This window comes from Sturnira hondurensis, unplaced genomic scaffold, assembly GCF_014824575.4.
Source record: "Sturnira hondurensis isolate 20B ecotype Veracruz unplaced genomic scaffold, ASM1482457v3 Scaffold0009719, whole genome shotgun sequence".
Lineage (NCBI taxonomy): Eukaryota > Metazoa > Chordata > Mammalia > Chiroptera > Phyllostomidae > Sturnira > Sturnira hondurensis.
In genome coordinates this window covers 16,554,438-16,581,059 of record NW_028082350.1, presented here as the reverse complement: position 1 = coordinate 16,581,059, position 26,622 = coordinate 16,554,438, and the positions used below count along the sequence as shown (strand labels likewise).

General features: G+C 47.7%; 1 protein-coding gene across 4 annotated transcripts in view; it reads right to left on the bottom strand.

Moving 5' to 3' along the window:
• Positions 1–25,687, bottom strand: part of NBEA (neurobeachin) — a 465,797-nt gene extending 440,110 nt beyond the window's left edge. For all 4 annotated transcript variants that reach the window (XM_037057645.1, XM_037057647.1, XM_037057648.1 and 1 more), the window contains exon 1: positions 24,905–25,687. In XM_037057645.1, the coding sequence (XP_036913540.1) occupies positions 24,905–25,192 (288 nt within the window). In that variant the 5' untranslated portion in view covers positions 25,193–25,687. The remainder of the gene's footprint in view (positions 1–24,904) is intronic.
• Positions 25,688–26,622: the final 935 nt, after the last annotated feature.

The window sequence follows — 26,622 nt, the reverse complement described above, 5'->3', positions numbered from 1 at the left end:
TTGGACCTGACCCAATCTTCATTCTCCAGGCGCAGTAAGGTCCGGAAGACCAACACAATTAGATTAGAATCCAAGTGTGAAACTGATACTCTTTTCACTAACAAGAGCAAACCTTTTTAACACCTCACGTGAACAAAAGGCAAATTAAAACTAAACTCTGTACAAACTGTACCCCGAAGCATTCTCAGGATGGATCAACGCTTCTTGGGGTACCAGCTGATAAAGAGACTGAATCACAACAGGAATCAACATAGGGCTTCCTTCCTCAAGAAGGTCCTGTTCAGAAAAATAAAGTCACTTGCAATAAAAAGTGTGCTTCTAGTAAACCTGAGTTACAGCCTGGCACCAGCTCCGACCGCATCTCAGACCAGCAGACGTGTCCCAGACGTGCCCACTGGTTGTGGGGCCGCAGCCTGAATGGGGACGAGCCACGTGATCAGTGAGCGCAGCAGAGAAACAGTGAGTAACACAGCAATCTGCCCTAAACACAACTCTCACACTTCCCATTTGAAGAAGAAAACAAAAAAGTAACATCCTTTATTTTGCTTCCAAATATCTACTGCTATATGACTATCTATTCATACGTACACCTAAGTACAGAGGTAGAGAAAGATCCAGAGAAACCCGATGGCTGGCTCAGGTCACAGCGCAAGGCCAAGGCAGAGCAGGGACCTGAACTCTGGCCAGCCGGACCTCAGAGGCGGAGCTCGTCCTGGACACCGACTCAAAGCGGATCTGACTCCAGGACCACCCACACGTGGACTCAGGGCTCCCAAAGAGGACACCCCGGAACATCCCACGTGGCCAGCTGTAAGAGGCCTGAAAGCAGCAGGTACCAGCTTCCCCACGGACCCTGCTGCGTCCGGAGGGAAACCCAAGCAACACAGAGACCAGAGTAAAGGAGCCCTGGTCGGTCTGCTCAGAGCAGCTTCCCGAGGCCCACGGGCAGCTTCACTCAAGTCAAAACTGGCTCTCACTGGCTCTCACAGTGTCCATTCACCAAGGCCCTCCTTCTTCACACACGTGCACAATGGGGACAGCAGTCTCCGTGTCATGGAATCGGCATGTTCATTGAGAATACTGCATTCCCTTTACTCCAAGGATTTTTCACACCTTCACCTTTCTGAAATCAACATGTAGCTCAACACTGATGTGTATGTTTAATGTAGTAGTGGTTTCTCTCTCCACCAAGAGCTGTTAGTAAATGAGTCCCAATCCACAGCCTAGCAGCACACCTGACCAAAACCTGTAACTACTGTGATTTTATTATATGTGGTGCAAACACACAAAAGATGATTCTGAAATAGCTCTTCCCAGAATTTTTCTTTATGTGTTCATATAGAAATATATACATGTTTACTTCACTGTTTTTATTTCTCCACTTCTCCCTACCCCTTGGAGTCTAGAGGCCTTGATTATTACATTACATTTCAAGACTGTAACCCCTGAGATTGTTGAGAAATTAATGTATTTACAAGGTGCTAATGGGATGCCAAAAACTGGAAATACTTAACTGCCTCAACCCCACTCCGTGTGTTCGAGAAGGACCCACAGTAGAGACGGAAGCCCAAGGTAAGTCCTGAAATACTGAGCACCAATGTGTGGAGAAGAGACACCCCTGGAAGGTGGCCCATACTCGGAAGGCACTGTGCCTGCTCAGACTCCCAGCTCTGGGTGTCCTGGCTCCACCCTGCCCCTCAATGAGCTGGGCTCCCAGGACAGCCAATCTTGAGGATCCTCCGATTTAAAACCTTTTCTGACTCCCGCAGGTGGCTTATCCCTTTCTCCTCCATGACACTATATCCTAATACCTATTTTTCCTCGAGATCACAAGAGAAAGGAAAGGCAGGGCCAGGATTTGAGTCCAAATTAGTCCAACGACAAAGGCCTCACCACAAAGTTTAGTACTTTTTAATCCACACACTGCGCTCCTAAGACCTTGAAGTCCTTAGAAAAGAACCACCTTTCCAGTGCCACTGGGTCCCAGGCTTCGGCACAGCATCCCTGGTTTGGCGCCTGAGCTCACAACCACCGCCTAGAAATAAGTGCAGGGTTAGCCTCCCTCTCCTCTCCACCAGGCGCTGAGAAATCTTTCAGAGTCTGAGACGGTCGGAGAATGCTGCCGAAATGTACTCGGAATGTTCATGGACTCCCGAGACAGGTGCCACCACCTCTCCAACATTAAACAACTCTCCAAACACACAGCACAAGACGCACAGGAGAGTCACCCCTGGAACACAGCTGGGCCCAGGCCCTGCCTCCTGGAGCACCTCCCACGGCCCTTCTCCCAGCCCCCTGCCTCTACTCTGTTCCAGTATTAACTTCACCCAGGTGGGATCAAGTGTCTGCCTGCCCAGTGACCTAGTTAACGGTTCCCCCTCGCTCCTCCTACACAATGCTGCCCCCCTCCACTTGCCTCCCCTCCTTTAAACTACAGTTGCTTGAATACAAGTAGGTATGTACGGATTTTTTCCAAGCAGTCCCCAGCAGCCTGGAATATCCTGCTCGGTCTATACGCAGACACTACCCTTTGGGCCTCATCATCACTCCCAACCATGCAAAGGCAAAAACCCACGTTGGAGAAGCCTCCACCAGTGACCTATAAAATAGTTCCAAACAAAGCTGAGGACACGTGCACTGCCACAGAGCTGCAGGAGTGTGCTGACTTCCTCAAAGCACAAGCACAGGGTAGCTGACCGCAGCGGAAGTCCACCGAGCCCATGGAGACATGAAGAGGGCAGGGTGGGCCACGCTGTGCAACAGAAGGCAGGCTGCCAGACTGGGCACCCATGCGCTGCGCGGACAGCAGACACCAACCGACCCCAGGGCATGCAGACAGAGCTCTGAGGCTTAGGAACCAAAGCCTCAGGAAGCCTAAATAGCCACTCGTGAGCAGGCCGAGTGCTTGCCATCTCACCAGCCCAAGCTAGAAACACGTGGCACTATGTCCAGAGTGTAACCACAATGAAACTGCAGCTGGAATTTAAGAGGGCAGCAAACTGACTTCTGCAGGTTTCTGAAACAGAGGCAGTAAGCACAGCAAGTACCGCCTCTGTCTGAAACCTACCACTACCTATTACCTATGAAATCTTCACAGCCTCATTTATCATCTTTAGCCATTGGCTTCTTCATCACTACTTACTCTCGGGGCGCTCTCGAGAGACTGAATACATGTGAAGCACTCAGCACAGCAATTTCCGGCCAGTGTACCACAACAATTGTTTAAACCAGGCACTGCCTGACTACTGAGTCAGGGGCACCAACCTCTTGTCCCACAGACTGTCAAGTAAGAAAACGACAGCAGCCCACACAGCAGGAGCCATCTGCGGGGAGCACCCTGTCCTGAACCATAAATGCGTGGGTCACGTGACAGAGCTGCACCTTACTGGTCACGTCATGTGGCAAGGTTGCACCTCATTGGTTAATTCTTGGTACCAGAAATCTTTCTATACAAGTATAGGCACCTGACTTTTCAAAAAGTCACTCTGGAGCAAAAAGAGTAAGTTGTTCCTATTATTATTTTTGTAAATTAATAATCAGAAGTATACTTTTTTGGTCAGATCAGCAAAGTACACACTTCTCAGCGTGCCACAGAATTTCAGTAACTAGTGCCAGTGCCACCAGAGGGAGAAGGCTGAGCGCGGCTGACTTGGTACAACGCTCGCCTGGCGCACCACGAACTCAGCAGAGGTCCGTCGTGATCACCCGGCGCTACCACTGAGGGCGAGGGAGGCCTCAGTTTTCCACCGACACTGCAGCAGACAGGAAAGTGCCACTTTTCATTAGGAGAGAGTTGAAGCTGGTTGGGCTCAATGGCACCAGGAAGCCACTGGTGCCTGTGGGTGCAGAGATGAAGACATCGGAGAATAAAAGTACAAGGGAGAAGGAAGAAAAAGTAGAAGAAAGGAAAAGAATAAAATAATTCAAGGTAGACAGTCAGGGGTTTATATAATGAAAAAATAGTGTAAATTTCAAAGGGAATTCATGTGGAACACTATAAACAGATCCTAAAGTTTTATTACATCATTTGTTTTATCCTTACTTTCCCTGAAGACCAGCTGTGCCCCTCCAAAACGCACATTAGAAAGGCAGCCCTCAGAACCTTGGAACAGGACTATACTGGGCAGGGCCTTCGGAGAGGCAATGAAGGTGAAATGAGACCATGTGGGTGGGCCCTGATCCAACGGGACTGATGACATCAGGACACAGACACATAGAAGAAAGGCTGTATGAACACAGGGGGGAGGAGGGACATCTGTGAGCTAAGGGAAGGGGTTCACAGGAAACCACCTCCCCTACCCCTTGGTCTCAGACTTGTCACCATCAGAATTGTTGCTCACGCTGCCCAGTCTGTGGAATTTGTTGTGGCAGCCCCAGCAAACTGACAGGTACTCCAGCCAAACCCTGGTGGCTCCAGTTACTACACGAGAAGGGACACTTGCCAGACTAGAGACCCAGACCAGACACGGAGTTGCAGCCCTGCAGCAGAGCAGCAGAGACCAAATCAGGGACTTCTCTGCACCTGCGTTTCCAAAGTCTTAAAATCCGGGAAATCTTTGAAATCTTAGGAAGCACCAGCATTCTAGTATTCTACTATTCAATTTAAAGTCTTCTTTAAAGTATGGTAGTACTCCTAAGCAATACAAAATTGCAATCAAAATACAACAGGGTATTACTCTCACTCTGGTAAATCAAGTAAATCTTCACAAAGTATACACACCCTGTTTTCCAGGTGAAGTTGCTTCTTCATTTCAGGTTCTGGTAAATAGGATACATTCAACACATGGATTTCAAAAAATCTATTGTTACACATATTGTTTAACAGTAACTCAAAAAAGCAGTTATTTCATTAAGAAAAAGTCTAGTAAATAAGCAAAGCATGTTATAAATAACTACTTTTACATTTGATTGTAATTGTTTCTTCAACTCTGTAGCAATGTTTACGATTTGCCTCCCAAAGTATTTGCTGACAATAAATCGCATTAATTTGTTGCCATATTGATTGCCATGAATTATTGAGGCAACTTCTACCAGAGCAGGAAGAACAAGTCTTCCCCATGACACGTGGTTGTGAAATCTTTGCTATTAAGTCAATGCATTACTGAGGACAGGTTTATGACACCTAACAGAAGACCCCCAAAATGTTAGTGGCTCCCACGACATGATGAAGGTGACACAGATGCGTGTCTGTATTTGTAAGTACATACTGTATATGCACACACACACAAATGCACACATATAAAAAAGGAAGCATGCTAAACTACCTCTTAGTTTCTTTCTATAGTTCACCTACTTCTAACCTGTCACCTCTAAACCAGAACTATCCAATATAAATACAATGCAAGCCACATATATCACTTTAAATACTCTGCTAGACACATTAAACGAAAAATATAAAACAAAACAGGAGAAATTAGTTTTTATTTCACTTAACACAATATATCTAAAATATCATTTCAACATGTAATAAATATTTTTATCATTTTTATTAATATTTGAATAACATTAATAAAACAGTTGTCTCCATTTTCCCACCACCATTTTCCCCCGCCCCACCCACCCACCCCAACCTCCCACCCTCAATCCTACCCCCCTTTGGCTTTGTCCATGGGCCCTTTATACATGTTCTTTGACAACATGCAATAAATATTCTTGATGATTTATGAGACAGTTACATTTTTTATGCCAAATCTCCAAGCCCAGTGCGCACGTTCTGTTTCAGAACACTTCCAGTGCACCCCGACTGTGACGGGGCTGGTGGCGGCCACACAGCAGCCTGGTGCCGGACGGAGCCACCGGCCAGACCTCAGCCCAGGCACCACGACTCCCAGGAGAGGTGCCCTGACCACACGGCACCGCCCTCCCTGAGGGGCAGCCCCTGGGCCCTGACTTATTTCTAGTGCGGAATTCATGCCTTTGTTGCTTGCATGTGTCACCCCTACAGCGTGGAAAAATCCGGGGCAAGGAGTCCTCCTTCCTGATCATCGTGCCTGGCGACACATCACATACGCTAAGCCTTCAATAAATATGTGTTGAATAAAGCAGGCATGTGACTTCCGGCCAAGATGGAGGCGTAGGTGGAAACACTGTGCCTCCTCGCAAAACTAAGTTTAAAGACAACAAAGATTTAGTAACAAAAACACAATAAAAACAGACAGAATTTGAACTGTACGGAAGTCCGACAACAAGGAACCATTCATCCAGACCGGTAAGAGGGGCGGAGTCAGCGGCTGGCGGAGCAGGGTTGTTCAGGGAAAGTGGCCAGACCGACCCAGGCGAGCAGGTGGTGGTTGGCAGATCCCAGGTGTGGGGTAGCAACGGGCAGACCCAGTGGGGGCACAAGGCGGCTGGCTGACCGTAGTCACACATTCACACACAGATAAACCAGATAAAGGAGCAAGCAGTGAGACAGACCGTGCAACCCAAGGCCCCAGTGCTGGGAAATAAAGCCTAAAAGCACCAATTGGAAAAACTTTCGGGGGTCAAGGTGCCAGTTAAGGCTCTCAGGCTCACAGAGAGTTCATTGGATAGATCCACAGGGTTCTGGAGGGTGCACAAGCCCACACACCGGGGAACCAGCACCAGAAGGGCTCAATTTGCTTGCAGGAAGCAGCAGAGGGGACCGAAATCCGAGAGAGTCCAGAACAAATGCCATTGCCCCTCTCTGACCCCGCCCCCACATACAGCATCACAACCCAGTGAAGATGTGCCTCGCCCTGGTGAACACCTAAGGCTTCACCCCTCATATATAACAGCCGCAAACAGACCAAAACATTAGGGCTCAAGAAGAAGAACAGCTCAAAGCCCGAGAGCCAATATTCTAAGTGACCAAGAGATAGTCAACCTATCAGATGCACAGTTCAAAATACTGGTGATCAGGATGCTCACAGAACTGGTTGATTTTAGTCACAAATTAGAGGAACGAATTAAGGCTAAACTAATTGAAATGAAGGGAAATGCACAGGGAACCAATAGTGATGGGAAGGAAACGGGGACTCGAATCAATACAGTGGACCAGAAGGAAGAAAAAAAAATGACCAAACAGAAAAGAATGAAGGAGCAACATTTCAAAAAAATGAGGAGAGGCTTAGGAACCTCCAGGACATCTTTAAACGTTCCAACATCCAAATTATAGGAATACCAGAAGGGGAAGAAGAAGAGCAACAAGTGGAAAACTTATTTGAACAAATAATAAAGGAGAACCTCTCCAATCTGGCAAAGGCAATAGACTTCCAGGAAATCCAGGAAGCTCAGAGAGTCCCAAAGAAATTGTACCCAAGAAGGAACACACCAAGGCATGTCATGATTATATTAGCGAAGATTAAAATGAAGGAGAGAATTCTAGAAGCAACAAGAGATAAGGGGACAGTCACCTACAAAGGAGTTCCCATCAGACTGTCAGCTGATTTCTCAAAAGAGACCTTATAGGCAAGAAGGGGATGGAAAGAAGTATTCCAAGTCATGAAATCCAAATACCCACATCCAATATTGCTCTATCCAGCAAAGTTTTCATTTAGAATGGAAGGGCAGATAAAGTGCTTCTCAGATAAGGACAAGTTCAAGGAGTTCATCATCACCAAGCCCTTATTATATGAAATGGTAAAGGGACTTACCTAAGAAAAACAAGGTAAAAAATATGAACAGTGAAAGGACAGCAAACTCACAGTTATTAACAACCACACCTAAAACAAAAGCAAACTAAGCAGACAGCTAGATCAGGAGCGGAACCACAGAATTGGAGATCACATGGAGGGTTAGCAACAGGGGAGTGGGAGGAGGAGAAGGGGGGAAAGGTACAGAGAATAAGTAGAGAAGACGCTAGGTAGAAAATAGATAGGGGGAAGGGCAAGAATAGTATGGGAAATATAGAATCTAAAGAACTTTTGACACATGGACAAGAACTAAAGGGGGGAATGGTGGGGGAGGGGTGCAGGGGGGAGAGGAATGAAGGGGGGAATGGGACAACTGTAATGGCATAATCAATAAAATACATTTTTTACAAAAGCAGGCATGTGGTCAGAGATGCAGTTAGGCTGCAACAAGTATATTCGGACCCAATAAATGAGCATTCAAAAAGGGCCGGGGCACTGAGAAGCAGCATCTGTGCACAAAGAACTAAATCATCTGCAGATTAAATACAGTACTCTATTTTAAACAATCAAGTCAATTAGAAAATAAGTCAACTGTGGAATGATATGATTCAATAACTGTGCATAATAAACATCAGTAGCTATCATAATATAAAGCGAAACTTGTATAAGGTCCTTGGTTTTTCTTCAGGGACACACTGCCAGCGTTCCTCTTTATGACCTAGCAGCACACCTGCAGACCTGGCACATCTACCCGTTAAATCACCATCACAGGCTCCCTCCGCGTTGCACCTCCACTCCGTGTACATGGAAAGACAGTTAAGACGGTGACGCACAGTGTGTCAGCAAGCCCACCACTCTCGCGGGAACTTGCTTCTGTTGTAAATATCTAGATCCGTATTTTCTACGCAGGTCATCTTCAATTCATCTCAGAGTTTGGCAGCAAAATTTTTCAGTGTCCAGCTGTCATGCTAAACGACAGCTTGTCATGCAGGACCTAAACACATTAGTTTACCTTTCAGAGTACAGATCACTAACAAGGATAAATATTATTTCAAGAATAAAGCTCAATATAATCAATGAAAAACATTGGCAACTCACTCAAGTTTATTTGCTCGACATACTTCTCATGAAAGTACCTAAATGAGTCTTCCACAGAGAAAAAAATGGTTCTTCCTAGCTACTCCGCCCACCCTTAAAACCAGCGAGTTGGCCTCACCCCCCGGGAGGCAGCCGGGACGGAGGCCTGGCGGGAAGGCGAGCAGTTCGCACAGGGGGGACGGGCGCGGTCAGGGCCCCCGCGCGGCCACGCTCCAGTGAGAGCGTCAGGGCCTCAGTCTGCGGGGGTCACTGCCACCAGCGTGACAGACAGACAGGGGAGAGGTTACCGCTCCCTGAAAAAGCCCACGCCTCGCTCTCTTCTCTTCCTAGGAAGAGACACCACGAAGAAACCTGCAGGGTGAAAAGACACGCTTTGGTAAAGAGCAGTCATTACATCTCAACTTCAAAAGCCGGGACAGGTAGATAAACACGAGCTGCGAATAGGCGCTGCCTGACCCACCTCCCTCGGCGGTACTCCTCCCCCTCGCCCCGATGCGGGAGGGAAACCTGTGACCCGGATCCGCCACCCCCACCCCCAAGGCGGGCCGGGCCCGAGGGCGCGCAGAGTCCTGGCTGCGGGAGAGCGCCTCCCTCTGGGGTCCTGGCACCCAGTTGGACCGGCCTCAGTCTTCTTCCTGACACTATGAACTCCACTTTGAGAAAACGCTACAATTTTTAGAATTCTGATTTTATGAGACTGACAAAATTAGAAGCAATTTCCAGCACCCTCAGTTCCCTTGTCTCCTCCTCCACCTTTCCTCTTACTCAGGAGCCGACGCCCAGAGATGGGCCGCTCGCCCCGCACGCAGCACCGATGGCGCTGGACACCATGCGCATGCGCACCCTGCAACTGCACCCAACTGAAGCCAGGCGTCCCGCGCCCTATCACACTGGGTCGTTACGGAAAGTCAGTGCTCACCAGCGCTCACTATGCATCAGGCTCACCACCACGGTCCCTCCCCCAACCACGATGTAAACATTTGAATCTGGGACCCCTTCTTGTAACAAACATCCCCTACTTTAGTGTGTATCTTTTTACTCCTAGAGAAAGGGTAGATGACTATGACAGTTCTGAAAATCACACAAAGTATGATGGGTTTCCCAAAGTTTGCAATACATGACCTAATATCTGAATTAGCTGTACACCTAATAACTAATAACCAAAAATAAAAGGGCCACATAACAAAAATAAAAGACCAAAAACCTAATTTGAGCCACATGTACAGTTTAAAGTGGACTGATAGACACATTAAGAGAAATAAAAATAAACAGGGCAAGTTCATATTAACACATATACTCGATTGTAATAAAATATACTCGATTGTAATAAAATAACTTGAGGCAATACAGTCAGGACATTATGATTTCAACATGTAACCAAAATGAAACTATTAATGAGACATTTTACATTCACCTTTCCAAGCCTTTAAAATGCAGCATGGGACTCATTCCTGCGCACACCTCAGTCCTACCAGCCACCCTGCAAGTGCTCAACAGCCACGGACACACGGGCTGCTTTGGACAGGGTGGCTGCAGACGGGCGGAAAGCCATGGCTTCGGAGCAAGTGGTAAACATGTGAAAAGACAACCCTACAGTGACAGACCTCAGAGGGGCACACATATAGCTGTGGTCGATAAATCTTTAATGATTAAGACAATCAAGAATTATACTGTGGCGGTATAAGAGGAGATAAATTGTTACTTCTTAGATATACAAAAATACTAGTGCAATACATAGATATTACAGAGCTGCACACTTGAAACTCATGACACTGAGTTACTGACACTGGTCAGTAACAAGTGTCACCCCAATAAATTTTTTTAAAAATACACAAAGTGTTAAAACTGAAGCATTATCTTCATAAGATATATATTGTACTACATAAATGAGTTCAAAAAGATTTGGGCTTGCTCTCCTAGAAACCTGTATTTGTAAGTGGATAGGTAAGATGAAAGATGCATTTTAAATGGAAAGGTTTTTTAAAAGTTTTAAAACACAGGCTGTCTGATGCAAGCACACTAACAACCTCTTAAGTAAAAACAGACCGGAGGTGTTCTTTTTTTTTTTTTTTAAGATTTTATTTGTTTATTTATCTTTAGAGGGGAAGGAGAGAGGGAGAGAAACATCAATGTATGGTTGCCTTTTGTGCATCCCCTGCTGGTAGTTAGCCTCCAAGGAACCGGCCTGCAACCCAGGCATGTGCCCTGACTGGGAATCGAACAGCGATCGTCTGGTTCGCAGGCCCGCGCTCAATCCACTGAGCTACACCAGCCAGGACCGGAGGTGTTCTTTTTAACGGAGAAGAAGTTGAGGTAAAATCACCGCTGAGTATTCCATGAGCAATGGAAATCCTGGTAACAAACGATCTGCAGTCTTCCATAAATAACTAATTTTTTGGTGACATGACAAAAAGTTTGCACGTGACGGCACCCCGCTCTTTTTTCCCCATGCCTTCTCAAGAAAACTCCGACCTGCTGAGCCCTCCCGTCCCACCCTCCGACACAGTCTTGCCAGTCAAAATGGAGACTGTGTTAGGCTTTGCAAAGTAGGGAGAACAAAGGAAAGCACAAGGAATTTGTAGGGTCCTAGCTGGGTGCAAAGCTTTTCAGACAAGCTCTAAGATAAGAGAGTCAAGAGCTACACTATGGGCAGGAAGCAAATGAAAAACTTGTAAATTTTTAATGACATATTACTATGGTCTGTGTATCTCTACCCCTCATAATACTCAAGAAATAGGAGTGAAGAACCCAAGTCACCCAGAAATGACTTCGCTCACTGGAGGCTCCTCTTCTGGTTCCACAAACACAGAGACTGGTCCACGCAGACCTGAATGTGTAAGTGTAACATACAAATATGGCCTCCGAGGGTCTCATCCGTGTTGCCAGTGGAGACTGGTTTGAATCAAAAACCCTCACCTATTCTTTGAAGACAAACACCGAGTGCACTACGCCAGACCAAGATGGACAAATGACCTGTGACTGCACGGACACAAGGGGCCCAGAGTGGCCCAACGTGGGGAGGGCTGGGGGAGGGCTGGGGGAGGGCCGAGGCCGCCGACCAGGCACAGAGCTCCACTCTCGGAACAGGAAGAACTTCCAGAGCCATGGCGATGGCTGCACAGCTTAGGTGCTAACCAAACCAAGCATTTTAGGTAGGTGAAACGGTAAACTTTGTTATCTGTATTTCACTCCAATAAAGAAAGGAAGGCATAAAGACTTTGAGCTGGGCTAGCCCAGAAATACACCTAGCGGCAAAGATAGTTTAAAAAACTAAAAATTAGGACTTCCGCCAAGATGGAGGCATAGGTGGAAACACTGTGCCTTCTCCCACAACCAAGTTTGAACACAACAAAGGTTTGGAGAAACAAAGACACAACCAAAGGACAGAAAATTGAATTATACTGAAGTCCGACTACATCTAACCGTTCAACAGGGACGGTAAGAGGAGCGGACCCAGCAGCGAGCAGGGTCGGGCAGGACAGGGCCCCCGACCCAGGCGCGCAGGCAGACGGGAACCAGTCAGGGTGCGGAGCAGACCGCGGGCACATATTCACGCACAGTGAGACAGACCACGCAGGCCCCAGGGGGCGAGGGCTGACGGCGGTGGCACACTCGCGTACAGTGGGACGAAACGCGTGGGCCCGGTGATGGCAGCAACTGCGGCACCAGTGAGGGCCGTGGCGGCAGGCAGCGGACAGGACGCCATAGTCCCTCTTTGACCCCGCCCCCACCTACAACGTCACAATCCAGAGACTGAGTTGCCCTGTTCTAGTGAACACTTTAGGGCTCTGATCCTGCTATGGAACAGGCACGAACAACCAGAAAGACGGCACAAGAAGAACTCAAAGTCCCAGAGCCAATAACTCTAAGCGACCGAGAAATTGCCAGCCTCTCAGAAGCACAATTCAGGACACTATTTATCAGGATGCTCACAGAACTGGTTGATTATAGTCACAAATTAGAGGAACAAAGTTACAAATTAGAGGAACGTGTGAGGGCTGGACTGATTGAAATGAAGGGAGATGCACAGGAAACCAATAGTGATGGAAAGGAAACGGGGACACAAATCAATGGAATGGACCAGAAGGAAGAACAAAACATCCCACCAGAAAGGAATGAAGAAATGAGAATTCAAAAAAATGAGGAGAGGCTTAGGAACCTCCAGGACATCTTTAAACGTTCCAACATCCGGATTATAGGGGTACCAGAAGGGGGAAAGAAACAGCCACGAGTGGAAAACGTATTTGAACAAATAATAAAGGAGAACTTCCCCAGTCTGGCAAAGGAAATAGACTTCCAGGAAATCCAGGAAGCTCAGAGAGTGCCAAAGAAGTTGGACCCAAGAAGGAACACACCAAGGCACATCATAATTACATTAGCCAAGACCAAAATGAAGGAGAGAATCCTAGAAGCAGCAAGGGATAAGGGGACAGTCACCTACAAAGGAGTACCCATCAGACTGTCAGCGGATTTCTCAAAAGAGACCTTACAGGCAAGAAGGGGCTGGAAAGAAGTATTCCAAGTCATGAAATCCAAAGACCTACAGCCAAGATTGCTTTATCCAGCAAAACTTTCATTTAGAATGGAAGGACAGATAAAGTGCTTCTCAGATAAGGTCAAGTTCAAGGAGTTCATCATCACCAAGCCCTTATTATATGAAATGCTAAAGGGACTTATATAAGAAAAAGAAGATGAAAAAGATGAACAGTGAAAGGACAGCAAACACACAGTTATTAACAACCACACCTAAAACAAAAGCAAACCAAGAAGACAGCTAGATCAGGAGTGGAACCATAGAAATGAAGAACACATGGAGAGTTAGAAACAGGGGGGTGGGAGGGGGAGAAGAGGGGAGAAGGCACAGAAAATAGCATAGATGGTAGGCAGAAAATAGATAGGGGGGAGGGCGAGAATAGTGGGGGAAATATAGAATCCAAAGAACTTGAGACACGTGGTTATAAACTAAGGGGGGGAGAATGGTGGGGGAGGGAGGGTGTGGGTGGAGGGGATTGAAGGGGGGAATAGAACAACTGTAATGGTATAATCAATAAAATATATATTAAAAAAAAACTAAAAATTAAAAAAAAAAAACACCTCTTACTTCTGGAGACACATTTACCAGCAACGTTAAAAGTACAACTATTTGGCCCTGACCTGTATGGCTCGGTTAGTTGGGCATGGTCCTGCAAAGCTAAGGGTCGTGGGTTCGATTCTCCATCAGGACACATGCCTGGGTTGCATCTGGTCCCCAGTCAGGGCTTGTATGAGAGGCAACAATCAATGTCTCTCTCACACATCGATGTTTCTCTCCTGCATCTTCTCCCTCCCTTCCCTTCTCTCTAAAAAAAAACCCAAATGGATAAAAATTTTTAAAAACTAGTTTATTAAAATGCCCGTGCCTGTTTGTTGAAAGTATGCTGGGTATATAAAATTATTTAAAAACAACTGACATAGCAATTAATATAGCACCTAAATTAACATGGCACACTGAAAAAAGCCTTCAAATGTCAGCATTCGGACGGCTCATCTGGAATCACCCACTTGCCAGTGGCAGTGCTCATGCCCATTCTCGGTTGGATTCAGTGAGAACAACATTTCAAATGTTACAGCTTCCTAAGAATAGTGGAGTAAACTACATGGTGTTTTGCCCCCTGAAAATCTTCTGTGCCGTTTCGGAGACGAATAGAGGAGAGAAACAGGGCAGTTCAGAAATAACATGGAGAAAGGGCTTTGGGGAAACGTGTGGCAACACCCTCCCGGTGCCTGCTCCAGAACCCCCCACTTGCAGAACCTCCAGCTCCTTAGGGCGGGACTAGGCGGTTTTCTGTGTGCCCAACAAGTACCTCGACCCTGGCAACAGAACACTGGGTTAGGGCAGCTCTGGTTACCCACCACTGTGAGCACTGTGAGCCTGCCTGGGCCTTACAACTTGGGAGGTGGGAGGGTGGCACACCCTCACATTAAAGCGATACACTATAACCCCGAAGGAACTACCAGAGTGGAACGGCTGGCACCGGGACTAGATTTAAAAGCACTGGACTGAGTCAGGAAACCCCTGGTGCCAACCCCTGGCCTGTGACAGCCTGCGGGACCCTCACACTGTTTGGGTCTCTCTCCTGCCTTGCTCCGGCAAGGGACCTGGCAGGGCTACGCACCAGGTGGGAGACACTAGGACCCTCGCCCACCCCAGGTTCCAGAACATTTTCTTTTAAACATTGCCCACGCTGCTATACATCTCAACACGTCTACCCTTCACCCTAAAAAAAAGCTGAAATGTTAAAACAATAGGCAAGCATAAATTAAAAGAATCAGAATATCCAAAACAGACAAGATCTGTATTCAAACCAGAAGTGACCAAAACAAGCAAACTAAATCAAAGGTGAACAAAATCTTCACTCACAAAAAAATGTCACTGAGCAGCACAGAATTTCAGACTCTTTAAGTACTTGTTATACCAAGTTGAATAAGCTGATGTTCTGATCTCAGAGGGCCGTCTCTAGGGGAGGCCGAGAAGTAAACAAACGATTAAGACAGTGTGTGCCAGTGCCAACGCAAGGTGTGCCCAAAACGCTGCAGGAGAGCCAGGGGCGTGGGGGGAGGGGGGAAGACCTCACTTACTAGTGACAAGAGGTAAATCTTGAAACCCAAACAGTTCTTCAGACAAAAGATGGAAGAATATGGTAATTTTAAACACGCCATGATTATTTAGCAAATAACAGTCAGTAGAGTATAAAAAATGTTCTTCCATTGCTGACTCACGTCTCAAACACTTTAAAAGTAACCTAAATACTTAATTTAAATTCAAGGACTTAGAAAGGGTAATCAAGTTATAGAGAATTAGTACAAATCAAGTAAAATAATTCTATGACATTTTATAATACAGTGTTGCTTATATAATTAGAACTGAAAACACTTCTCTGTTAAGATACCAGAGTTAGTTTAACCTACAAAGACAATGACTATTTTTACTTCACTGAAGATGTGACATTTCAGGTCAGGAAGACAAAAACGAGAAAACGTACATCCCGTGCTTAGCACGGTGCCTGGCAAGGACTCAGCTGAACACAAGCGTGCACGTCACCTTCACTACCACCACCACCACCACCACCACCACCACCACCACCACTGTCAAAGGTAATGGCACATTCGGAAGAACGGAAGACCAGAAATATCTAGCTGAGTCTCATTTCTGCGACCACACTGCTTTCCAAACCTTCACAGGCCTCCCGACTTCAGCCACAGTTGACTTCTCCTATGGAAGAGAAGCCACACGCACTCCGGACAGGCTGGGAGAGGGCACTGAACCAGAAGGTAGGAATCAGAACCCAGTCTGTAAAAGCCAGTTCCCTCCCCACACGCAAAGGGTTTTCAACAGTAGAATATTCATATACCATTTTTAAATCGGCTGCAGTTTACTGCTCTCAGAAACTGAAAGTATTTGCTAAAGAGAAATAAACCTAGACATTCACATTTCCATAAAATTCACTATTAATGTTTGCTCTAATTAACAGAAAGGAACTGCAATTATTAGGAATTGTCTTACCTAGACTAGAGTATAACTCCATCTATAACTCATTCGTCTTATCCAAGCAAATACAGTATATGTGGTAGTTCATATGTTTAACGCTAATACATAATAAATCTACTCTTTATATATAAAAGAAAAATAGTAATGCATACTACTATTCTGGCTCACAGTAGTACCTCAAGTACCCACTTTCTGCCTCGTGCAAAGGCGTACAATTCAAAGGCAGCTGCCATTTAGAACACTGTGTAACCAAGCACTTGTTCCCCAGCACTCCCAGGTGTCCACCAAACAGCACGTGCTAGAGCCATTTAGAACACTGTGTAACCAAGCACTTGTCCCCAGCACTCCCAGGTGTCCACCAAACAGCACGTGCTAGACCACTGTTGTGCACAAACCCCGCACCGACCCCACACGGCCTTCACTCCACTTCCTGGGGGTCCTTGCCCCGAGTCCGCCATGAGCAGCACTGCTCGCCACAGCTTCCACTGCCACCTCTTCACAGAATGCTGGCCTTTAGGGTCATTTCTAATAAGCCACATCCCGGCTTCTGCATCTCTGCGACCTAACACCTAGACCACCCTACCTCACCACTTCACACCTGCGGAGGCCTGTTTCCAACTCGGGGGGGAGTAAGGGCATCTGGTGGGCTGAGGGTCAGTTAACGCAGAGCAACCTCACACGTGCACTGTAGCTACTCAAAGACAGGCTCATTTTTTCTAAAACAAACAGTCACAGTTTTCACCCCTCTAACTGGTCCCTCGGGCTTGACACTCACGCAGTCCTCCGAATGCTCCCTCAAAGGCCCCCAGAGGGAGGCACGACTTTCCTAGGATCATCCCTCACGGCCTGCTGGATCTGTGCGAGCTCAGCCAGGTGAGGAGAGAGATGGAAGGGATTCTGGGCAAAGAAACTGGCATGGCCTCGTATCTATTCTCTCCCCAGTTTTCCATCACCTCACTCAAAACAGGCGACCAGCAGACATGGTCCCAGGTCCTGCTGGAGACGTGCAGGCTCAGGAGAGCAAGGCCCCTTGGGCCACCAGCAGACTGGGCCCCATGGGCCCCTGGGGCCGCTCTCCGACAGCTCACCTGGCCCAGGCGCTCCAAGCTAACACAGAACAGCTCCATTTACTTAGATCGCTGTTTTCGTCCTAGGATCAGATGATCCTTGGACTCAGGATATGGGTACAGATAACAACAGTAAGTACCAAATCAAGTTAGCTTTGTACCAGGCACCTCACAGATGTTAATTCATTTAATCTATGCAACAACCTTCAGGTAATTATCCCCTTTTACACATAGGGAACCTGAGGCACATAGCGTTTTAATGACCATATGCTATTCCATTACAGGAATGTAAAATAATTTATTTAACCTTTTCTATTGCTGAAGATTTAGGTTTTTGCCAATTCTTACACCATGAAATTATATCTAACCCCCACACTTGTCCGCAGACAGCTCTCCTTCAGTCCGAAGACCAAAGGACTAACGTCAAAACCTCCTGCTCCATGGTGTTAAATGACACACTGCGTGTCCCACAGCGTTACTCAGGATGACTTTAGCACACCTGGAGAACAAGGTGATTCTCTTCTTAAATTATGATAATCTTATTACTGATGATGCCTATTACTTAGAGAAGATTACTCTTGTATTAACTAGCAATAAATATTTCTTCTTTCTTGAAATATAGCAAGTCCTTTGCCAAGTTAATACTGTCTTGTAATTTGTGCTATAGTACTTAACACCCAATGCTTCCAAAGTTTTTAACTCGCAGTATTAGTCAGGAATCACGGGATGAGGTGGATGGATACCCCAGGCACACTGCCTTCCGCGAAGCCGGAAACACTCAGCGTGCTGCTCTGAGGGTCTGGGAGCTGGCTGGTGCCCAGGGCTCTGAGCGCCATCGCAGCCCACGCCCCCGTTCGAGGCGCCTCTGACTCCGACCTCCAGAATACTCTGTCCTAATGCTGGCACACTGCCGGTCAGATCGCAACGTACGTGCTAACCTCTAGGCAGCTCTAAGGACGCGCGTCTTTTTTCTCCCCCAGAATGAAAGTTATTGAGGTGTCTCAGATGTGCAGTTAAATTTTTAACCAGTATCTGCTGCTGCTGAGCCAGGTCCGGCTGCTGTTTCTGGAGAGCAGAAAGCCGTCCATGGAAACTCCAAGCCACAGGAACCAAGAAGGAAGGAGTCCCCAAAGAATATCAAAAACCCTAGACTGGTCAGAGGCAGAAACGATGGTCTAGGCAGTGGACACCAACAGAAATCTACGACGTTCCAGCCCTGGGCTGCCCACCCGCTCTGTCAGGCCCTTCCTTCCCCACACACAACACTGTAAGTCCCCCAGTTAACAACACAGCTGTTGCAGGCCCAGCAAAAGCGCACTCACCATCTCACCACAGGGAGCCAGGAGAGACCAAGACACCGTCAAGTCACTGCACCAGCCAGAAATCTGAAACCTCTGAGCTATGAACAACAGGCCAGAATTAAAGCAGCCTTCTTTCGGGCAGCGCCTCACAATCCGACCACGAGCTACACAGTGGACGTGTGAAGAAGGCAAGACGGACCAGGGCCCCTTATTTGGAGCACAAACCTCAGCACAAACCCGGGCCGTCTGAGCAGCAGCGCCTGCCCTGGCAGGGGGCTGCCCGGGGCCGCCAGCGGGAAGCGGTCATCAGGACTTCCCAGAGCCCTCTCCTGCCACTGTCCTGCACGCCTAGGTTTTCCTTCTTCCTACCACTTCCTCAGACCTGCCTTGGAAATACAAGAACACAGGCCTGTTTACCAGGCTTGAGTTTACCCTGGGAGTTTCCCTAAAACCTTAATTTAGCCTCTGGTCAATTTACTTCTGGCAAGTGGCTGGATTAGCAGCCAAAGCCACAGACCTGTCACAGTTCGCCCCCCTGGATCTCCACCTTCCTGGTTTCATAGCCCTGCCAAGTCCCACTGGAAGAGGCAGACTCATCCCCTAACCCTCAGCTCAATGCCTCTCCTTGAGCAACGTGCAGCAACAGCCCCTGCTCTGGCTGGTCCTCGCTTGCGGCCTGTGGTGGCTGGACCGCTCCTCTGATCAGGGGTCTGAAAGTGCACACGAGGGGCTTGGGAGAAGGTAACAAAACGAAACTTCGTCCGGTTCCCATTTAAACTCCTGTCTTTCCCCTTACCAACCTTAGCTTGGGGCACAAAAACGATGTGGCCTTTCTACCTTGAAGGTTCGTGGTACCTGTTCAGTTCTCTGCTGTCTCAGACGATGACTGCAGGCAGAGAAGGCTTCTCTCACTTGGAAAGACAACGTTCTCCTCCCTCTGTGATTCCAAGCACACCAGCTTGGACCAAAGCAAATCCCTCTCTGAAAGGCAGTATCGAAGGCCCCAAGAAACGGTCGAGACACTCTCGTGTCACTGAAGTTCCAGCCTCAGTAGTTTCATGGGCAAAGGTGAAAAAAGTAGTTTCATAACAAAGGTGATGACTTAAAACAGCTAGTCTATGATCCCTTAAAAGAAATCACTACGGAAGGCAGGGTCCTCCCTGCCTTGGACGTCATTTCAACATTTAGGGTCCGTTCCTTACAACGCCCCATTTCCAGGTTCTACTGTCTGTTTGTAAGGATCCTTTCCACCCACAAGGGACAAGAACCCAGTTTGAATGGACTTGAGGCTAACAGCAATAAGCTTTAAAAGGGAGTGTTTGATGGTTAGAAGATTACTGTGGGCACAGAAAACTCCAGGCTCGCAAGCAGAACACGGATACATTTCTTGCTCTTGGGTCCCTATTTGGTCAAAGTCTAACTCAGGCTCAGCATTGCCAGCAGAAGCCCCTCCAGCCCAGGCCCTGTGACTGAGCCTGTGGCTGCCCATTACATCACCTAAAGGGGGAGCACCTGCAAGACCCACAAACACGAGAGCGACCACTAGGCCCGGAAGTAGGGCAAGTGCTAATAATCACCTTTTAATTTCTAGTCAATGCATTATACATACTTTGTTATTAACAACACAATCTTTGTTATGTGCTTACACACTTGACCTACACATAACATCTACTAAAAAGTTTTTATCAGACCTTACTTATCGCAGGATACCAGATTAAAATAACATTTACATATATAATAATGGCTACATTGATAACATCATATTCACACACATTTGTAGTCATAGAGTTAGACAATACATTGATTTCACAGGAATCTAGTCTACTTCAGGATCTTGGGTCTGCTCCCTACTTCAGAAACTAGTCTCCTGCCTATTAATGTTATCCTGCATACTCAAAATGCATTAACTTATCCTAGAGCCACAGATACGAAAAATAAATCCAAGACAGGCTCCATTGTGCACTGAAGTGCACAGTGTAGGAGGGGAACTACCCACAAACCACAGCACCAGAGAGTGAAAGGTATCTCCCCTCATAAGGAGACCTACTGACAGTGCATAACACATGACAAGTACAGGAACAAAATGAAAAAACCTATGAAACTTATGCAAAATAACATTTAAATAGTCAAAAATGTGGATGACTGATTTTATAACACAGCTCCATCAACGAACCAATAAGGGGGTTAGGTCTGCTAAAACCAATGAATTTCCTTACATTATGTTGGAGAAAGTATACAGAAGAAGAGAGATCTTTGGGATACATTCAAGTAACATCACAGCAGTTGCCAAAAAGTACTTAGCAACATACAAAACAATTATTCACAATTAATGTGACGTGATCACACACTGGCTACAGAATATTTGCTGCTTTAGTGCTGCTTTGCGACTAAGGTAGTACTTCCGTGGGAAACCTCGGAGCTCAAGACTCTGAAGCTTCCCTGTTTACACAGGCACTCTAATTTAACTTTCAACACCCAGTTACAAGAGTAAAATGTAAGTTAAAATGAAAACCTTACATGTCAGCACAAATTAAAATGCAAGAAGTTTTCTTTTAACATAAATAAATGTGGTTTTATTAATATTACGGGCTTATATGATTCTAAAATTTAACTTAATATTTTTAAAACAAATTTAGTTCAAATGCAGAATGCACCTTTTCCTTGTGAAGTTTTAATTATCTTTACATTGAAAATTATTACGGTTATCAAGCTTCAAACAAGCAAAAAAAACTCCAAAGAGTAAAAATTACTGTCACATGCAAGTATAGAAGAATAACTTAAAAATCTTCTTTTAACCAAAATACTATGTTCAATGTGCCAAGAAAGAGGATGTTGGCCCACAAAACCCCCTCGAAGTACCCTGTTATGCTTTCTATACAGTATACAATGAACCAGTTAAATGTGAAAAAAATCAGAGGAACTATCATTTTCTACAACTGAAGATACACTAATATATCATTACGTAGTAATTCATGGGGAAAAATCTATAAATTAAACACTATAGAATTAGACAGCTATTCAAAAACATCCCTGTTCTGCACTCTTTCACCAAGTAAATATTAATCCTTTCTATTTTCTAAAAATGTTTATATTAAACTTTTTTATTAAAAAAACTTCCACGCTACAAAGAACACATGATATTTACATAGCATTTACTTCAAGGAAAGAAAAACCTCATACAAACACCTTAAGGAAGCAACGGATTAAGTACGCTGTTTTATAACTCAAACAGTCAACAGAAATTTTTCTACATTAAATGCTCTTATAATGCCACGTTAGTTACTTCCTCCCTGAGCCAAAGCTGATGATCGGCTCCTTGCACTGGTGAAGCTACGATGCAAAACCCTTGACAACACACTCCTGGAAGGTTCCTTACACACCAGCACATTCATCTTCCTGATGCTTTCCACCCTGCCCCCGTCCCTGAATTTTTTAAGTCAATGACAATATCATAATACAAAATATCTATCTACAGCGGAAATTATTCATTTTATTTCTCACTGCAATAGTGACTTTTGAACAAACTCCCACAATCCACCTGAGTGATGGAAACCTTTCTGCCTCTGACAAACAGAAGCAGGAAAATCACGGCCACAGCTGTGTTGAGGAAGTCCTATTTTTACTGCATGCCTAAACTTCCTCTGCAAAACTTTTAATTCTCTTGGCAAGGCGTGTGAGAAACAGCACCTAGAAACCACATATTAGTATTCTCTTATTAAATACGAAGGGTGTACAAGAAAAAAACAGAAAGAAAAAATACTTTGACAAAGGTTGCTAAGACAAGGGCATTGTTTAAGGTAGAAACTGTTTTGAAGTTTCACTAGTTGTTCTCTTTTTTTGTGATAGATTTTAAACTATTTTCACCTAAAATTTTTATTTGGTGTTTTAAATTAAGATTAAAAATTGGGGAAAACTTTTTTAAAAATTTTTTTTAAGTTTTTAATTAAAACCCCATTCGAGATAGCATTAAAAGTTTCCCATCTCTAACAAGTCATTAGGTGTCCTAAATATATTTTACTGGATTTACTTATTAAGCAAATAGAATCAAGTTTTGATAGTTATTCTTTAAATTCCTAAGGTTTCCAAATCTTTTCAGAATCAGCTTAAGTTCTCACATGCCGTCGTGAGTAGACTGGGAAGATAAAGCCCTCAACTATAATTCACATAATATGACACTTCTTATGATCAATTAACAACCGTAAATAGCTCCTTCTGTCATTGATTCGTTTCCCCCAAAAGTTTCCATTTAAAGACTTACTGCATTCTTTAAATACACATTAAGAAATTTTAACCCCAACTTTGTATCCCAAAAAGCGATGCGGTGCACGAGGTGTTAAGTGGATGTGGGGATGCACCATTTCAGGGCTGCCTTACTTCTGATTACTCTAAGCTAACTGTGAAGTTCATCTCTACAACAACACTGCACACTGAGACTGCATGCCAGGTTTCCGTTCCAGTGAAGAGACTTAAATGTCTTTTTTGCCTCAAAAGAATTATCTCACTTCCTTTCTTACTCTGCTGTGCATCCACAGAACTCCATCTGTTGGGGATGGCCCAGCAGACCTCTCATTATGGGCTCTCAGCGTCTGCAAGCCAGTTTCCAGCTTGAAAGGGCTCCCTGCCTCCGACCACAAGAAAGTGCGTTAAATAAGCCTGCAAACAGTTATTGAAACAACCTCCCATCAAAATAGGCGCTGGTCCCATGAAAACGAAAAACACTTGAAATGTGTTCTAAATGCACAGGGACACAGCTGCTGCAAACATGTTAACACGTTTTGAGATCTCACCTCTTTCTTTTAAAGAAAAAAAAAAGCAAGTACCAGCCTATTTGCAGCTGGTTAAAATTAAAACCCCAACAATATATCTATCAGTGGTTTGAAAAGAATTTGGTTATATCAATGGGGTAACATTACCCAAACTTACAACAGACTTTTGCGCTGATACATTTAAAGGGTAAGAAAAGGTGTTGTGTTTAAACGGTAATAAATACAACAAAGAAAGAGATCCCTGTATCTTTGACTCGCACACTGGCAAAAAGAAACAGCTCTAAATTTGCTGTACATTTAAGAGGTTCATCAACTCTCTGCGTGCTCTACCCCACGGCGCCGCTGCTACAGCTGCAGCTTCCTTTCAGTTTTCCAATAGGTCAAATAAAAAGAATGGCTTAGCTGAAAAATCAGACGACATGGGTGCTACAGAATCTCCTTGTAAGCATATCTTTTATATTGCTGTGACTCCACACCAAATACAAGAGTCAACTGATCGTTCCTGATTTTAAACTCGCCTTCCAAAACCCAATCTCCGAGTCAGAGACTATTGCAAAGGACACTGCTGGGAAGCTCCGCTGCAGCCAAAGCTGTGGTGCACAAACCTCTAAAAATGAACCACTCTGAACTACATGCAATGCACGGTTCGATTTCCTCCCCTTGTTTCTTCCCATGTTTTCCTCCTGACACCCTGAAGGCCTCTTAGTCTCTGTCAACAGTGCAAAATATTAAGTCACACACAGTTCTGCAGTAACTCTTTTTTATCATGGAGGGAAAAAAAAGCCCACTAGGGCTGCATCCAACACCTTTCGTTTCGTCTCCATCCATGTGCCACGCTGCCCAAGACAACCACAGAAACCAACCTGTATGATTTGGTGCCCTCACATTTTAACACCTCGTGGGCGCACAAACGCACGCACACAAACCAAAGAGGTCAGTGTATTCAGGGCAACGTTACAAAGAAAGAAAAGCTGCCTAAAATGAGTCGAGGGTTGGGGCGACACAGCCAACACACTCTCCATCACATCCTTGCTTCGGGACATTTTAAAAAGCAGATGCAAAACTGCACCCTTTTCCTCCTCCCTCGAAAGGGGGAGGAATCGCAGCCCAGAAGCTCAAGTTCGAGCTCACGCGCTCCTCGCAGGTCAGAAGCACCGGGCACAGGGGCTTGTGGTCCAGGGGCAGGGCTTTCGGCCCCGCAGAGCGACACCACGGGCAAGGAACAGTGTGGGAGAAAGAGCCCTTGAGAAAGGAGGGCCTCCGCTCCTCCAGCTGAAGTCTCGGACCGACCCCAAACCCGCACGGCACGCAGAGGGTGACTGATCGCGGTCTGGAGAAGCGCTCACGGGCGGCACCAAGTTGGGCGCTGCGCTCGGCTGGCAGGAGGGACCCGAGGGGCGAGGGGAGGTGGCGCGCTGGGCCAGCTCCCCCGCGGGCCCCGGGGCCGAACACTCCGCGCCCGCGGGGACGCGCAGCGGTGGCCCCGGGGCGCAGGGGCCGCCGGGGGCCGCGGAGACAGAGAGGCAAGAAGCGAAGGTGCCGGGGCCCTTACCAGGTTCAGCACAGTCTCCACGATGTCCCTGTTGCTGACCTCGCCGACCTGTATGAGTCCGATCAACACTGCGAATTTCATCCGGATGTTGCGGATCGGCACCGAAGGGTTGATCATCCCCGCGGGCAGCACCACCGGGCCCGAGCCGCAGCCGGGGCCCGAGCCGGACGCCCCCCTCGGCTCTCCCATCCCGCCGCCCCCGCCGCCTCCGCCTCCGGCCCCGACGGCGAGGAGCCCCGCGGGCTGCGGCTCGAGCCCCGGGCCCGGGCCCGGCTTCTCGCTCGCCATGCACCCCCCTCCCGAGGAGCAGGCAGGAGCGGAGGCGCGGCGGCCGTCGGTACCGTTACACCTGCCTCGGCCCCCGCCCCCCGGCCGCCGCCGCCGAGCCCCAGCATCCACTGGCGCCAGGCGCCGGGCCCTCTCGCCGCCCGCACCTCAGCCCGCAGTCCTCCCCGGCGCAGGCCTTGGGGGACTCGCAGGCGGATGCCCGGCGGAGGCGGCGCCGCGAACCGCTGCCCGGCGAGCGGCGGCGCCCGCCCAGCAGCTGAGCCGCCGCTGCCTCCTCTCGCTCCCCCTCCCGGGCGGTCCGACTCGGCCCGCCCCTCGCCGAGATGCTGCCGCCGCCCGGGAAAGCACTGGCGCGCGGGCCGCGGGCCCCGGCGCCGACCGCGGCTGGAGCCCCAGTGGTGGCCGACGCTGCGGACGCTGCTCCCGCCGCCGCTGCGGGCGCCGTTGTCGTGAAGCCCGACGCCGCGCTCACGCCGCCATGTTGCCGCCCCCTGCCTGCGGTAGCGGCCACTACGCCTGCGCGGCGCCTCCGGGGGCGGGGCCCTCGCGCGCCCCCTCGCTGGCCCGGCCCTCCTTCCCTGCCCACCCAGCCGCCCCGACACCCCCGGCCCCTCCCCCGGACAGACAGGTGAGCAGGTGCACCGGGACCGCTGCCAGACCCTGAACAGAGCTGGCGGCGGGCGGGGGTTGAGGGGTGGCTTCCCCGCGGTTTGTCCCTCGCGGGTGCCTTCTCCCTGCGGGAAGGGCACAGCGTGTGTGTCTCGCCGTTGCTGCCATCTCCTCCTTCCCTCCACATCCTCTTGCTGGGAGGAGGTGAGCATCTCTTCGCTCAGCGTCGCCTCCAGCAGCTGCTCCAGGCAGCGCCACGTGCCTGGGAAGGTGGGGCAGTGGCGGACAACCTATTTCTCCCCCTTCGCCCCTTCCTCGCAGCCCATGCCCGCGCTCCTGGAATTACCCAAAGGAAAAGGGGCTGGCGAAGCGGGAACGTAACGGCCTGGGGGAGAAGGGTAACCCTGCGCCGTTGGGGGAAGGATGCGACTGAAGTGGAAGAGGCTGACACCTGCCCGCAGGGGCTCAACCTAAAGCAGAGCTTCCTCAAGGAGCAGCTCGGGAGCTCGCCTCCCAGCCTTGGGTACAAGGTACCCCGAGCACCCTGTGCCACCGTGGGGCAGCTTGGTGACAGCTCCGAGTCCTGCATTTTAAAAATCCCTATCGACCTCCAGGTATGATGCCAGTTAGCGATGATGCCTCCGTTTTTCTTAGGCATGTACACGTCAGAGGTTTTCTAAATTATCTACAAATATAGGTAACTCTCACTGCCAGCCTTGATCTGCGATGGAAGTACTGTTCTCCCCCGGTCGGGTGGCTCAGTTGGTTGGAGCCTCGCGCCCTCCCCTCCTTCCGCCTCGTACAAGGAAAGGTCTCGGGTT